Source organism: Lotus japonicus, chromosome 3, assembly GCF_012489685.1.
Source record: "Lotus japonicus ecotype B-129 chromosome 3, LjGifu_v1.2".
NCBI classification, from domain to species: domain Eukaryota; kingdom Viridiplantae; phylum Streptophyta; class Magnoliopsida; order Fabales; family Fabaceae; genus Lotus; species Lotus japonicus.
This window is the reverse complement of record NC_080043.1, coordinates 79,206,101-79,222,598: the sequence shown is the minus strand read 5'-3', so window position 1 is coordinate 79,222,598 and position 16,498 is coordinate 79,206,101. Positions and strand designations below refer to the sequence as shown.

General features: G+C 35.8%; 2 protein-coding genes and 1 long non-coding RNA gene across 3 annotated transcripts; 1 reads left to right on the top strand and 2 right to left on the bottom strand.

The window, feature by feature from the left end:
• Nucleotides 1–1,584: 1,584 nt before the first annotated feature.
• LOC130746237 (uncharacterized) lies at nt 1,585–3,584 on the top strand. Its single transcript, XR_009022062.1, has 2 exons — nt 1,585–1,837; nt 3,291–3,584. It is a non-coding gene; the product is annotated as an uncharacterized LOC130746237 (long non-coding RNA).
• Nucleotides 3,585–4,557: 973 nt separating this feature from the next.
• Nucleotides 4,558–7,364, bottom strand: LOC130746236 (protein trichome birefringence-like 25). The gene is made up of 3 exons (XM_057598795.1): nt 6,948–7,364; nt 6,427–6,704; nt 4,558–5,543 (listed from the first exon to the last, which is right to left on the bottom strand). The coding sequence occupies exons 1-3, from the start codon at nt 7,219–7,221 to the stop codon at nt 4,770–4,772; spliced, it is 1,326 nt and encodes a 441-aa protein (XP_057454778.1). The 5' UTR covers nt 7,222–7,364; the 3' UTR covers nt 4,558–4,769.
• A 3,520-nt stretch (nt 7,365–10,884) lies between these two features.
• On the bottom strand, nt 10,885–15,885 carry LOC130746234 (uncharacterized). Its single transcript, XM_057598794.1, has 5 exons — nt 15,392–15,885; nt 12,888–15,129; nt 12,585–12,645; nt 12,271–12,494; nt 10,885–11,259 (listed from the first exon to the last, which is right to left on the bottom strand). The coding sequence occupies exons 1-5, from the start codon at nt 15,504–15,506 to the stop codon at nt 11,205–11,207; spliced, it is 2,697 nt and encodes an 898-aa protein (XP_057454777.1). The 5' UTR covers nt 15,507–15,885; the 3' UTR covers nt 10,885–11,204.
• Nucleotides 15,886–16,498: the final 613 nt, after the last annotated feature.

Genomic DNA, 16,498 nt, shown 5'->3' with positions numbered 1-16,498 from the left:
GGAAGGCCAGGATGGGCGGTGGAGCCATATAGATTACATGAATCATCAATTCAGCATGAAGAATTTGAAAGAGTTTCATGGAATAAAGTTTGAAAATGAGGAATTTAGTTAGAGGAAAAGGGAATAAGTCAGAGAAAAGGAAGGAAACAAAAATTAATTGCACATTGAAAAAAGAAAGAATTAACATTCAGAATAGAGAATTAATGAGGCAGGCTGAATGGGGGAGGAAAAGAGTGATGGAGATAGTGGAGAAGAGGGAGAAGGAAGAAAGGATATAAAGGTGTAAAATAACATAAATAGGCACATATATAAGGTTTTGGATATACTCAAGGAGGGAAGGAATGTATCATCTGAACTCTGAAGAACTACGAATTATTAAAATATGCAACTGATTTGAAAGGAATCTATGTTATATTTTGTTGCCAGGTTAATTGATGATAATGAAACACGTCCTACACCATCAATGGAGACCGAAGAATTTGAAATTTTTTTCAGAGAATAATAAAGTAAGATTCGGATATATTAAGGAGAAAAAATAATAGGAGAAAGGGGAGGAATATGAGTAGAGAATTGTTAAGAAAATACATTGGAGAGAGAAAAGGAATGAAATGAGAGTTAATTGCGAAAACAAAACAGATAGTATTAAACACTCAGAATAAATAGTTGAGGAGGCCGAGAAAATGGGGGAGAGAAAAAAGGATGGAGATAGTGGGGGAAGAGGAGAAGGAAGAATGGATGAATAAATCTGAATATAATAATCCAAATGGGACACGTGTCGAGTTGTGGTGCAAAGGAAAGGGAATAAAATATTGCAAAATATTCAGGAGCTGAGGTTTTTGATAATGACATGCTTGGAATGTTACTGCTTTAATATATATATATATATAGATATATAGATATAGATATAGATAGATACTCCCTCCGGTCCCTTTTATAAGAAAAACTTGGATAAAATCACACAAACCAAGGAAACTACTCCCTCCGTTCCTAATCTTTTGTTGTTTTAACTTTTGGCCTAAATTCCAAAACTTTTGTTGTTTTACAAATCCAATGCATTTTTTCTCAATTTATTCCATGTTTACCCTAATTTAATATTATATCTCTCACCTACCACCACTTATTTTCACCAATCAAAACCATAACAAATTTTTTAACCAATAACTATCATTCTCTCTCTTCACTCTAACTCAACATTAAATAGGGGCGTTTATGTCAGCAAATATATCAATAATTGCACTCTTAAACAATGTGCATAACCTTAAACAACAAAAGATCAGGAACGGAGGGAGTAATATTTTTTAAAATTAACTACTATGCTAATTCCATTGATGTTTTTTTCCTTTTTACAAGAACAATCATGCTAATTACCATAAATGTTGATCATACCTATTGGGTGCTAGCAATTTCCCTCCATATTTTTGTATTGGGAATAAGTCCCTTTGCATTGATATTGATTATTTGACTTAATTTTATAAGAGTGTTTTTTATAAAAAGGACCAAGAAAAATCTCCAAAGTGTTTCTTATAAAAAGGACCGGAGGGAGTATAAGTTTATACTATCATGTCTAATACAATATATCAAATAAGTCCTTTTTTTCATAAAACTTGGCCCATAGAAAATAATATGGGCTAGCTTATTGGGTCACATAAATTATGATTTCATTTTTTTGAGTCCAAAATTAAATTGCTTTCATTTGGGAGAAAGAGAAACCTGAAAGGGGAAGAAGAAGAAGAAGAAGATGATCCATCGCAAGTGGAGTCTCCTTACAGGCCCGGTCACCATCCTCGGCGGCGTAGTCGCGGCCATTGCCGCCGCTAATTTAATCTTCGTTAAGAATGTATGTTTCTTCCTCTCTCTCTGTCTTCTTGTCCCCGTTTGTGCATTCAATCCACCCGTTCTAGATTTGTTCAAAAATTTGCGATTTTGATTGAATTTTCTGGATTTACGTGCTGATTTATGATATGGGTTTTCACAAGTTTTATCAGTTTCATAGGGAGAAGGGGTTTGGAGATTTTTTTTTCTGCGTTTCCGCTATATTATCTGCGATTAATTTATGATTCATTTTATTATTTTGATTTGTCAGTAAAACTGAAATTTCAGTCTTAATTGATTATTTTTGGTTCTTCCGTATGGATCATGGATGTTAATTTGTTTGTTCTGAGGGCTAGAAATTCCTCAAAAGAAGAATTAAAATTCTGTTATCAATAGCTGGGTTTGGATGAAGTAGCTTGTTTTTTAGTGATTGATTTAGAGTTTGCACGGAGATTGTTAATCATGAATGTCCTTGCGGAAGTGCTTGTTTGGCTACACTAGATTTTCACATTAGAAGGAAAATTGATTTTGGGAGAAGCTACTCCTAGACCCTAGTAGCTTTTTATGTGGCAGAATTGATTCTGGAAGATCAGAATGTGATTCAAACATGCTAGAAGTATTAATGACCATAGAGCTTTACTCTTTTGAAATGGATAGAGTAATTTACTCCTTAATGGAATTGATTACCAGAAATGATTAATTATTTTGCCTTCACACCCTTGGACTTCGGGGGTCCTATCATAGATGTAGTGTGTGTGTGTGTGTTCTTTGGTGACTGTTGTGTTGGTGTGTCATCCGTGTGAGTCATATTTACTCGTTGAAATGTTTAGGATTTCCCAAATCAACTATCACTTGTTGAAAAAAAGGGCATTTAGGATGTGTGTGGGTAAACAACTTGAATAAGCGCTTATCGCATAAGCCCCTATTCATATGCTAATTTGAGAACTTTATTGAAATAAGCTGAAAATAGGTTATAGCTAAGCATAAGCTCTTGTTTATAAGGTAATCGGACAACTTATGAATAAGTTCAAAACAGTTTATAGGTAGGTGATAAGCTATTTACATAAGCTCTCTCAAATACTTGCATAAGCGTTTATGTTATAAGCCTATAAGATGAACTCAAATAAACTCTTTCAAACGGGGCCTTTCTCTATTACTTTGTACTTGTAGTTATAGTATCTTCTGCTCAATCATATTTTTACTCCACATTGCGATCGGCTGAACAATAGGCTATTAATTTGCAGTGACAACAACAGTAACAGTTATGTGGTATACAAGTATCAAGACTATTGTGCTCTATCAAAAACAAAATTCTAATAGAAGTACAAAACCATTTGTAAAAACTAATTTTTAAACGGTTTATGCTAATTTTTTAGGTTATGTCCCTCACACTCACTTATGTTGCGTGTTGCTAGGTGTTGTTATAAGTTAGTTAAATTTGTTGGTTGATTGTAATTTACTTCTATTGTATTTTGCAGGATCCATTCACTAAACCACAACAGCTGAAGTTTGAAAATCAACCCGCAACCAAGTAGGAGAAAAGATGTAACAGTAGTTTGCATTTTTATGTCATCCAAACTTTGATTTATGAGCACTGTTTGCTATACATGCTCTCTAGTTAATAATACTGAGACCTTGGATGATGTATGGACTCTGGAGCAATGAACCTTATATTAGAACTAACCTAAAGTTCTAGAAAACTGGTTCACATTTCAGAGATCCTTGCTTCTCTTTTCTGTACAATGTCAAGAAATGTGTATTGTGGTTTCTAATTTTTCTTTTCTTTTCTTTTCTTGTTTCCTTATCAATTTGCTCTTAAAGGTTGCCGCTTTGGATTATTATGCTGAAATTCTCACTTTTCTCTGGTTAGTACCTGTGCTGGCTGATTCTTATATCTCATAGAAATGGCTTAGAAAATTTAAATATGTGCAAGATATTTTAGTGTCTCGCATATCTGATGAACTTAGCTTCAGACATACAGAAGTCTTACCCCCCCAAAAAAGCTACATATTTTTTTTTATATTGGGCAATTAGAGTGGCAGTAAGCTACAACTGGTTCAGCTAAATGTTTTATTTACAAATTGGATGTCACTCAATGGTGTAGCGCAAAATTACAGGTTCAAAATCCAGTTTGCAATGAGACAATAAGTATGTGTTTTTTTATTGCCTTAAACAAGAAGTCCATTTCGTTCGTATTTTGTGGTGTATTTGGAAACTCATCCAAGAACCACATGGAAGCCAAAATCATGAAGAACAGATGCAACTTCCTCTAGGTTAACTTCCTTTAGCTTCTGTAAGTGTAGAATCGATTCTATGTATCTACATGCTAAACTAAATATACACTTATTTCCATGAGTATGAAATTTGTCATATGTCCAGAACCTTTTTATTTCTTTCTCAACTCCTATGTACTTAGATGTTATCACTGTTTGCAAGAATGGTGGCTATGAAACTTGAATTGTGAGATTTGGACTGGGTGTGTGCACTTTACCCAGCGCAACAACTGCAGCATCATTCAATACCAGACTTTCTTTATCTAAGTGTAAAAGAAAATAGGCATGTTCTGTAGAAAGACTATGATGTAAAGGACGTGAGTTTAGAATCAAGTGCTGCGGTTTACACCTTTGTTCTGTAACACAACAATTTGTTGTGTCCTCATTAGTGCTTTACAAGCCTTGCTTATGCTATACAATTCCGTGCATTGAATGGAGCTCAACTTAATGGACTTGGATGAAGAAACTACTCTATAGCAAAGAATCGTGAACTTTAAATTATCATTGTTGTAAACAATGGTGATCTATTGACAAATTATTCTCATCATGAATTTCTAACATTACTAAATGCATGTTTGGGTACACGGCGGAAAACCATAGTGAACTAAAATCACAGTGGACTGGACACTTCTCTTAACTTAGTGGCTGTCCACTGTAACTTTTCATCGTGTATTCCAACGTACACTAAGAATTGACTAGCATTTCCATTACTATGTCATTCCATGAGTCAATTGGTCCCGGCAAACACCAATGTAGACAATCATTTTGAACTTTAGCATTCTTATCTTTTGCAAATGGCTGGAACTGCCGGTAAGGTCCTGGGTGTCCATCCGGTCTTAACAATGAAAGATGAGTTGTGTCCAAGAGTTTCAACTTCACCCCTTGTTCAGATCCTTGCGAATTCGCCTTCTCAAATTCTTCTACTTCGATACCTCGCATGATGGAATCTACATCAACCATATCTATCTGACCCTCTTTGAAGGGCACGGTTCTATTACAATACCCTCCACTAAACCACTCCCCATTCTCAAAGTGGTCAGGTGTGGTGGTTCTGAAGAAAACAGTGGCTTTGTGATCAGAGCTTGTGAAGAAGTTGAAAACAAGTTCTAGTGCTTTGCGGTATGCGTAGTCGAATCCTAGCTCTGTTAGATTCTTCCCAGGACAGTAATGGCAGCCTGTGACTGTGTTGTTTTCATGGTATATTGCAGTCTTGAGAAACCATTTTCCCCCACCAATTACCGCATAATCGAAATTCTTATATTGATTGGTCCATAAGGTGTCGAGATTGTCAAGAGAAAGCTGAATCTCTGAAGAGGTTACCCCATTCATGTCTTCAAATATAGCTGCTTTGATAAGGAAAGGGGTCCAAATTACTGAGAGTGTGAAGTTGTGAGAGGGGAATTTCCATATCTTTGATCTATATTCCTTGTCATGGTAGACCTCAACAGCTGGTTCCACCTGTAGAATGAAATCATTAGAATATGAATATATGATCTAATACTCAATTTGTAGGACCAAAATAATTAATGATTAACCACAGAAAATGCACCATGCCACAAAAAATCAACAGAAAATGCTTGGCAAAAGACAACGAGCCTCTATTTGGTTTACCATTAGAAAGTATGAATATAAGAAAATAACACATTTCGAAACACTATTTTTTTTATCAATGTAGCAAACAAATAATCAACAGAAAATGCTTGGCAAAGAACCTAAGAGTTTGTTTGATTTACCATTAGATAGTATGAAAATGAGAAATAACACATCCCAAGGCAAATTTTTTTTTGAAATAACAACTTGCTACTTCAACAAAAGTGCCATGAAATATGTTATTTTCCTGTTTCCATACTTTTTAGAAGCTAAATTATTTGAAGACAATGGACCAACCATATGATATAATGCACCAACTGTCTTCCACCAATGAAATGGCGTGCAATTTAATCTGTTGAATCTTAATGCTCATAACTCACAAGTCATAATCTGAAAACAACTCTTACATGATTGATTTTCACTACGCTTCATGATCAATGGACAAGAAACTCCATAAACAATGTATGTGCCTCATATCATACAATCAAATGGCCTCATGAGTCATTTTAAATTCTTGGAATCTGTTTTTACTATATTTAAATTCAAAAAAAAAACCCCAACAAAGATCTTGTCATACTGATATATTTCTAAAAAATTGGCAAGCCATAGAAAGTGGAGTGAAGCAAAAGCAAAAAAAAAAAAAAAAGAGTAGGCCAACTCACACTAATCAAGAAAAGAATCTTTCAAACCAAAAAGCTATGCATATTATCAAAGTTGTGAATTGGTTAGCAGACAGAGAAATTCACCATACCTGTGAGAGAATGCAAAGTAGGGACTGCACATGGTTCCTGGAGATGGAATCACCAACAAATGCCATTGCTTTATTTCTCATAAAATTGAGAAAATTCTTTGGATTGAACTTTGGTAACTCACAGTGTCGTGGCTTCCACCTCCAGTAAAGGTACCCTGAATCAGTGCGTCCATTCTTCATGCAGTTTTGATGGTGTTCAATCACTTGGCAACTCTCATTGGTGTAAACTGGACCAGATAGATCTGGTACCCAATCTCCCACAAAAAGATCACATTTCTCTGCAAGAAAAATATTTTTAACTCACATTAGTCCATGAAGATTTGCAGTTCATGCAGTTTTAAATTGCGATCACGGTTGCCGCTGTGTCACGGAATTGCAAACAAATGCTGGTTGATGCGACCTTAATTGCAATCCTAATAGCAATGCAGTAACTCCAAAATCAGTCTGCAGTTTGAAACCATATGCATGTCTCCATTGAAATTTTTATTCACCTCAAGCACATAAAAAAAAATGTTTCTTACCATCCTGAGAGGTTTGGCTCTGGTTGTATCCTGGAAATTCAACAAAATCAGATGCCTGAAGAGGTAAAGAAAAAACAGGGGACTCTGCTTTTGCTTCTGCAAGAGGAGGTGGTAGTGTCTTCTTCACTAGTGATGATGAGAAGCTGAATGAATCCCACAAGAGAAGGCGAAAAGCGAGACCCACCAAGAAAAATGATGCTGCAAACTTGGCACATACATGGTTGTGCTTTTGCAGGGAAAATGGGCCCAAATCAGACCTCATTTTCTTCACCATCTGGTATTAGAAGCAGAGTGACCAACACAACCACTTAGAGGAAACAAAAGTTGTAGGCTTGTAGCAGAAGAAACAACTAAGTTACTTTCACAGGACAAACCAAGGTTGGTGTTATGATAGGGAAATGGGAGCAATTATGATAAAAGTGTTAGTTCTTGCTATGCTAACCAGAACTTTTTTTGTAAAGTATTGATTAAGAAATTAATAAAGAAAAAATATTTATTTAAAAGAGTAATGTTAAATACATAAATAATTAATTACTATTTGTTGTGAATATGTATTATTTTGAAAAGTCTTAACTGATACCCTTAATGATTATTAATTGGCTTGAAATAAAATGTAACCTGTTTTCTGCATGTTTCTTGTTGGAATAATTAATTGAGGTGATGCCAAAATAGAGTGCATGACATGTATCATGTAGGAGGCATAAATAATGAAAATAAAACCATAGATAAACCTAATGGAAATATTGAAAAAGAAAAGAACTTTGCAATGGGTATGTCCCTAGTGAACTTCTCTTAACAGTGAAGAATGTGTGTCATTTGGTCTAACTTTCTAACACAATACTCAGATTTCTTTATTCCTTTGTCCAAATGAGAGTTGATCCATGTCCACCACTAGCATCTTCATGTGCGCTGTTTATATATATTTACCTATGTTAATGAAATCCTACTTTATTAATCAAAGATATGAACTTTTTACTTCTTAAGTTTTCACAGTGTATATCCTACTATACATTATTTGGAAGCTTCTTGTGTCCTTTTGCTTTTTAAGACACATTCTTTCACTGGAGTTATGAAACAAACATTATCACATGTGGTCTGATATTAAAATAGTTACCTACTTTTTAATAGATACTAATATATTTTAACCAATTCAATATATCAACAAGTTATGAAAATACTCAAAATAGTTAGTTTCAAGTGGTACATGTTGCTTAAGTAAAATTGGGGTCTGAGTTTTGTAATTGAATTTTTTTTATTAGGAGTGCTAGCTTTACTAGAGTATAAATATTTTTGGTTCAAACATGATTAAAAACAAGTTAAGGAATACTCCTTAGAAGCAATTCCTTGTACCTTCGAGTCAAAATTGTGGTTTATGCAACAAATTTGGCAGCTACGTATGAGATCACAACTACTTTGTGTCAGATTCTACAAAGTATTCTTAGGATGACAAAAATAACAAAGCCCAAAATTAGGAAAGGGGTCAGAAGTAAACAAAACTCCAAGGTTTGCAAGCTACATCTAGATTGAGGTGGGTTTAATTGAAGAGTTTGGTGTGATTTAATTATGATTAATGGCCTGCATTTAGTTGAGTCCCTTAGTGGGGACCGAGTAAGTGTGTTCCTTGCCTTATCTTTAATAATAGATGATCCTATCCCTATCCCACTCCACATTTATTTTCTTCTGCTGTGCTGTAAACTGTATCAAATCAAAGCTATATATAGCTCATACATCCCTTTCGTCTTTAATTCTTTAAAAAGAAAAATAACAAAAAAAAGGTGAAAGTACATGGGCATCTCACATTTATAATTCTGTTTAACAATTTTTAACAATTCCATTTCTTATCCGGCAAATGACTGGAATTTGTATATAAGTTATTCCCACCCCCTTTACCAAAATCTAACATTTTTTTAATTTTTTGTTGGGACAGATAACATTTTTGAATTTAGTGCATGCTTGACAAGTGTTTTAGACACTAAGAAGTCTAATATAACACCGCTTGTCCTGATCGGATCAACCTTGCATGTATTTTTTTTTTACTGTTCTAGTCACTTAACACTCAATTTTAAGTGAAAATTGAGTTGGGAGAAAAGAGTGATATGAAGAAAAATAGTGAACGTAAGAGATGTGATTGAAAGATAATAAATGCATAGGAATTGAAGTGAAAATAGAGTGAAAAATGTTGCGAGTGTGAATGAATCATAGCTCTTATTTAAAAGTGGGGTGTTCCAGTCACTTAAGCTGTGATATGACAAATATAGAGCCACATTATCGTTGACACATTAAAATAATAATGTATTGTGACAATCACTCTCACAAGTCATCGCCTATGTCATACAGTTTTGGATGAAAGATATGATATATTATCCGCTTGTGTCTCTTGTTCTTAGTCTAATGTAGAGATCTTTCAGAGTTTTATGCATCTTGTGGCTCAACAATGGTATTAGAGCTGATGGTTGATGCGACCATGGCGACAGCTCCTCGAAAGTCTTCCTAACAATGTGGAGTTCAAGCAGCATGTCTCATTTATGACCAAGACCAATGGTGGTGCAAGTATATGGAGGCTTTACTTGAGATGAACTCACACTTGAGGAGAAGATTGTTAGGATGCTAAATGTGACCAAGAAATTTCACATTGAAAGAAAAAGAAGATGTTGAACACTTTATAAGTGAGAGGTCTTATACGCTCAATACCTCAAGGTTTTGGGTAAAATATGTGATGTCTAAATTCACGTATATTGTTTGCTCTTAGCTCAATGTGGAGATTTCCAAGTGTTTTATGCATCTCGAGGCCCAATAGTTGTACTAGATGGTTGACGCGACCAAAGGCTTCTCGACAATGTAGAGTCTAGGTAGCATGTATCGTTTATGACCAAAGCCCTACCATGGTGCATGTATGTGGTGCATGCATGCGGAGACTTTCGTTTGAGATAGACTCATACTTAATGAGAAAATTGTTAGAATACTAAGTTTGAGTTAGAAATCTCGTATGGATTGAAAAAGAAAGTGTTAAACACTTATAAATGAGATGACATATATACCCAACGTCTTAAGGGAAAGAATGAACTAGAAAGATATAGAGATTATCAATGTACATGTTTGTTTCCATAAAGGGTATGACTCATGAGTAAAGCAAAAGAAAACTTGTCTGTTTGATTTTCAGTTAGAAAGTCTGTTTGAAGCATTGAAATTCGAGATCACAATTTCTAATGCACATTCACCCAACGAAATGCACTTGTTGGATTGAGTGAATGTGCTTTCACATTCACCCAACGAAAATCCAAACAGTCACTCAAGAGTCCACCTACAAAGTACTAGAGCTGCCAAGTTACGAAACACACAAAGATAAATTATTCATTTTGTGTCTTGTGGGGCTAATTATATTATTCCCTCCAAAACCACTGAGAAGCTTGTCTAGGTGCTTTTGGACCTCATTCCTCAATCATTGGTGTGTAAAATTAGTTCATTTTGTACCCAGTGAAAAACTACAATCCGATCAAAATTATAATCAACAGTCGTAAAAAATAAGAGAAGTTACTCATATTCACCGTGAATTTTGACAATATAACCAAACATGCCACTCTGCACCACTTAATTCCTGGCCCCACGGATGATTTATCTGCCGTCTCAATTTTGTTTATATCATTTCTATGCTTTGGCCTTTTCTTATGATGTAGAATGAAAAATTGAATAATAGCTTACAAGACCACAATCACCAAGTGTCTCTCGATGAATAACTTTGACATAAGCTCGATCTAGCTACCGATGAAATTTAGATGCCAATGTTGGATTTGATATAAAAATTAAATCTTGATATTTATTCATTCATTTCAGTTACAAGAGAGAACTATGAAAAAGTTTCATGTAGATAGAGGAAATAAAAAACGGCAAATGGTAGAGTTGAAAAGATAAGAAGTCAGGAGCTGCCAACAGTGAAAAGTTAACATTTCAACTCTAGAACTGCTCATCGAATATAATAATAGATAATAGATTGTTTAACAAGATGCAACACTGTGTGGCACACAATTATTTATGTCCTGTTTTAACCATACAAGAATGAAAAATTTACAAATATAATATAAATGCAAGCCATGTGCAAAATCACTGCAGCAGTCAGCAGACAAATGAATTTCAACTAATTTTGCAAACATTTCAGAAAAAATTCCCTGTGATCTGATACTAAAATAATGTGTCGTAGCCAAGGATGTAACAAAAGTCTACTTCTCAAACCTTTATAGAATCTTTATTTCTCCACTTAGATTATGCAGCTGCCTTGGGTACTCTCATGCCAAATCCTTTCTTTGCTTTCTCCACCCTGTCATATTGTCAATACAAGAGGCTTAACAACTAAAGATTAATACATTAAGTATTTCAAAATTTAAATTATGCAATAATTCATCTGCCAAAGAAGGTCTGCATAGGCTTAAGACTATTAAATGAAAGAAAATAACATATACAATTTTGTGGCTTTGAAGATTTATGAATTCTTCTTTTGAACCCTCATACAAAAATATGTTGAATCATCAAACTGTTGTCCTGAATTAAGTAATGCTAAGGTTTCATCTAACTACTGTAAAAATTTAATAGATGTTCATGTGCAATGCAAGCACTAGATATAACAAATAACAAGTGATTGATCATTATATGATAAAACTTAAAAATGTATGTAAGACTATCGTGCTACAGAACTTGTTCCCAAAACCCCAACTTTTCAGCAGTTTTAAGTTTTTCATCATCCTTAAAATCTTCAATAAATAGTATGATCGAAAAACAACAGCCGAAGCATATTCTTCCTTACATCACACCAAAGTGATGCAAAATCCCTTGTGGCTGCCTTATAAGTTCATGGTTTTGATCTAACACAGGTATTTCCATGGGATCCTGTTCGAGCCTTGGACATCCCACATCCTTTGTAAGGCTAGCTCTCCCAGCGGAGTATTTTCCATACACAAGACTCGAACTTGGGACCTTGGTTAAGAGGAATAAAACATGTAACACTCGAACCAATCACCCATTGATATTGATATTGATTTGCAAAACTTACTGTTTTCTTTCTAACCTAGATGCCAAGTCAAAATATACAATCCCTCCCTTCCCCTCCTCTCCCCTCATTTGGAAGAGACAAACAATTATATCTAGAGCAAAAGATGACAAATAACAGTCAATATATTCATGGCTAGGATAAAACAAACATGGTTATTTACCAATAAGTAACCAGCTTTTTAGTATCTCAGGAGTAAAAAATAGAAAAACAAGGGCATTAAAACAAGAGAGGTAATCAGTCATTATATAAATGGAACAGAATCATCAGAAACTCAGCACTTACGTTGGTGCAAGTTTACCAAGGCTGTCAAGCTCTTCCCCTGTGTCTTCATCCAGGACTCTCCCAGAAATTTCAATGATATAAGATCTATCTCTATTATTAGGAAGTCCTCTACGAGAAAGCAAATCTAAATCTTTTTTATGAAGTTCCCTACCATTCACAAAAACGCCAGTATTTCCAGCAGCACATTTATCTGGCATGGGATAATTGAACTCTTCTATGTGTGACTGCAAGAGAAATCACCTTATTCATTAATATTGATCACACCATAATCACATGACCTTGTAATGTACCAGAACCAGAATAGCATAACTTACTGGAATTATTCCAAGACACGGTTCACCCATGACACCCCAAAATCCAGCCCGAAAATCATACCTAAAGAAGCAACAGTATAAAGGCAAATCAATTACTACTGCACTATATAAGAAAATTTAATGTCATTTTTCCAATGAACACATTGCAGTTGACAAGACCTTAACTGAGTCTACTAATAAAGAATTTGACATATTTTATTAGACAGGCAATTTCAGAAAACTTTGAGGACTTATTCTCAAAAGCTTATTTGATTTGATATATGTGATTTCCTTTGGTGTCCTTTGATTGGTCAGCATACTAACCAGTAATTTCCTGGCTGGATTGGCCCAGCTAGCTTTTCAGCTTTCTTAATCGCATGATCTGATATGGGTCGTCCATTCACAGTAACATTACATTTTTCAGGATCATCTATTTTGTTAGATTGGGAGAAATCCCAGAAGCCTTTCTTGATAATGTTTGCAAAAAACGATTCACCTCCTTTGTTATGGTCATGTTCTTGGCTTGCATCACGAGAAACCTGTGAGACTCCGATGTTAGAATAATCATGGACATCCATCTCACTTGCAAGCACTACCTGTTTCAAAGAATTCTGCCTTGAGGTATTCTTTTCTATTTTTGCCTTCTCTTGATCTAAGCGACTACTTCTGTTGCCTTTTCCAAACCGATTCACTGCATGGTAAATATTACTAGAACAATCAACATTCTCTTGAAGAGGTGAGCCGGGGGGTGAAGGCGACAGAGAGGCTTCAATTGGCTGATGAACGGACTTAGTGACTTCGCCTGGTGCAATCAAAACTTCTGGACTATTTACATCTTCAGAGGTACTGTGAGATGAAGAATGGAATTTTTGCATCTCCTGGGACTTGCTAGAGCTCAAGCTTGGATCTGCAGCCAGCACAGGAGATTCTCTATCTACTGAATGAAAATCATAACCAGAATAATCATCAGATGAGAAGTTAACACCACTCGCGTTTACATGACCATGTGAATGTGACACACAACTATTCACAACCTCAATAGAGCTATCATCAATCCTTGTGGCAGTTTCCTCCATTTCTGGATGAAAAGAAACAACTAGCTTCTTATTGATGACAGAAAAATTAATTTCTGTTGAACAAGCCCCACATTTCACTTTCTGCTGATGATTTTTCCCCATAACCAGTGCTTTTTTAGGCAGTTGCAGTAGCTCAAAACAGTTATAACATGTGATGAAAGGAGAACCACCAGCTATAGGATGGCAAGGCCGCCTACTAGCTGGCATTACTTTTCTAGGAGAGTTTCGGACAAATCCACCCATCTCAGAATTGAAGTCGCCAGGCCGTCTTGTATGCAATTGCTTTTCTTGAAAACCAACTGCAGGAATGGAAGTTCTAGAATTATGAATCTGTGGACCAACAGCCCCCGGGATCTCATGATGGTATACCATAGGATCATTCGTGCCACGAGCGAATCTGCTGTTAATGACTCCAGCAGGTGGTGCTGGCACTGAACCTCTTCTTTTGTTTTCATAGCAATGAAAACAAGAGCAAGAATGCGGGTGAGGCATAGCACGATGTGCATATGGTCCATATGAATCTGGACCATCAGCATAATGGCCGGGAAAGTAGGGATGAATTGGCTGTTGCCGGAACTGATGTGGTAACGGATGCGGACCTCTCATCATTGGCGACATGAAAGGATCCCCATATCCAGGAATAAAACTTGGGTTAGGGATTGAAGGATGGAAGTCAAACATGGCTCTTTCATGACCATTTGTATTATAAGCATATGGATCATGATAGTAATTGAAATCAGGGGAATTTGCCATATGTTTATTAGGGTCAATGAATTGCCTTGAGGTCCTGTTCAACCCTGACGGTCCATCTCGAAACCAAGCATCAGGGCCATTGTAAGGACCTGGAGGAACCACCTTTCCATCCGGAAGAACCTTTTCTTTAGGTTTATTAACCATTTCAGAAGACTTGTTCAGATGCATGGATAACTCTTCCAGCTTCCTTAGAAGATCAGCTCTATCTTGCTCAAGGTGCTGAACCTTGCTCACTCCATCCATGTCTTTATAATCCCTCCATTGTTCCCCATACTTGTAAGAAGAACTGGAATAGCCATTTGAAGTTCCTTCATCAGGATAGTTCAAATTGGAAAATCTCACACCTTCCATATCAGCTGATGGCTTTCTCCAAAATTCCTCCACCTCACGTCTCTCAGACCTTCTCACGGAGAATTTGGACCCTCCCATTCGAGAATTGTGTTCTTGCTGCTCTTTTCCTAATGATTTACCCCATCTATCTTGGTTCCTATTAACATCAAATCCATTCTCCAAAACCCCTTCCTCATCACCATCCTCAAAATGATTCAGAATCCTTACATGTCCATTATTTTGTTTCCCTGACGAACCACCATTTGACTTAACATCAATATCTGAATTATCACTCAAATCAACTACCCCTTTCCCCAAGGATTTTCCTGATTTAGCAAGACCTCCTCCACCCTGTCCCTCATCTGAAATCTCCCACAAGCTACCATTTCCATAACCATTAAGCCCCGCTGCAAAATAAAACAAAAGTGGAAACCACAATAAGAAACCATAACCTCCAACCCCTTCTCATCCTTTTGTCCTAAAAGTACAAAGGATCCTAAAGTATTGACTGAATATGTAAAAAGGTAAACAAAATGAAAAAGGGCAAATATTGATCCATAATTTCACTTCATAAAACAGACCAAATAGTTCATACACATAAACATTTTTGAACCATACTAAATCAAACCATAAATTAAGGTAAGAATGAGGATTATAAAGAAAGGTTACCTCTAAGAACAGCACCACAACCACCACATTTGTAAACAGAGTAATCAGCAAGCTCAGGAAGGAGGTTTTGACAATTGGGGCACCGCACCAATCGGAGCTTGGCTGAGTCCTCCATTGCTGAACTCAAAAGGGTCTCTAACCAAACACCATTACCAGACAAAGAGGAAGCAGAACCCCAAAAACTCAGATATTATCTTTGTAAGAACTTTCACAAACAAAAGAAAAAGTCAAAGGGCCAAAAGTGAATGCTTGACTTGTTAGACAACAACAATGTTAGAAAATGAAATGACCAAGGTGGTGGGAGAAGAGACCAAGGATAGAGAGAGAGAGAAAGTGTTCTGCTTTTTTGCTTCTGAATTATCTTTGTTATGGGTCTTACTTGGTTTTTTCTTAGAATCCAAACAACAAAAGACCAAAAATCATGAAAAGGAGATATCTGATCTGATGCACAGTGGGGACATATTTTCCTCTGGGGAATCTTAGAACTTAGCAAAATTCATTGTCCAAGGGTTAATGAAACTTTATACTACTATTGTGCATTAGAGCATCTTCAATGGAGTCCTTATTTTGGGATCTTAAAATAAGATCCGGATCTTATTAGATCCCACCATTGGAGCTATCCTAGGTGGCATGAGATCTTAGTTTTTGCTAAGATCCGTGTCTTAGCTCATGTACTCTCAAATGTGGGATCTTAAATAAAATAATATTTTTTCTCTCTCTCCTTCAATACAAAAACCAAAGTGAAAAATAAGGAGAGAAATAAATAATATAAATATATTTGGTATTGTGGGTCCAGCCAAAAGTAAAATAAGATCTCAACCACTAGAGTGAAATGTGCATAGGGACCTTATGAGTGTCTTAAATCCTATGTGGCAATCTGGGCCCACAAAAAGTGAGTTAAGTCCCAAAATAAGATCTCACCATTGGAGATGCTCTTAGGTTTGAGAAACAGTAAAATAGGAACATGGTCCAAATTCAACTCATAGCCGAGCATGAGTAAGATAAAAGAGAAAGAGATTTAAATAGTAAGTGACATGATAAGAAATGATAAGAAATGCAGAGATAGAGCAATGATGTAAATCCAGAAATAGATAGGAAAAGAATGTA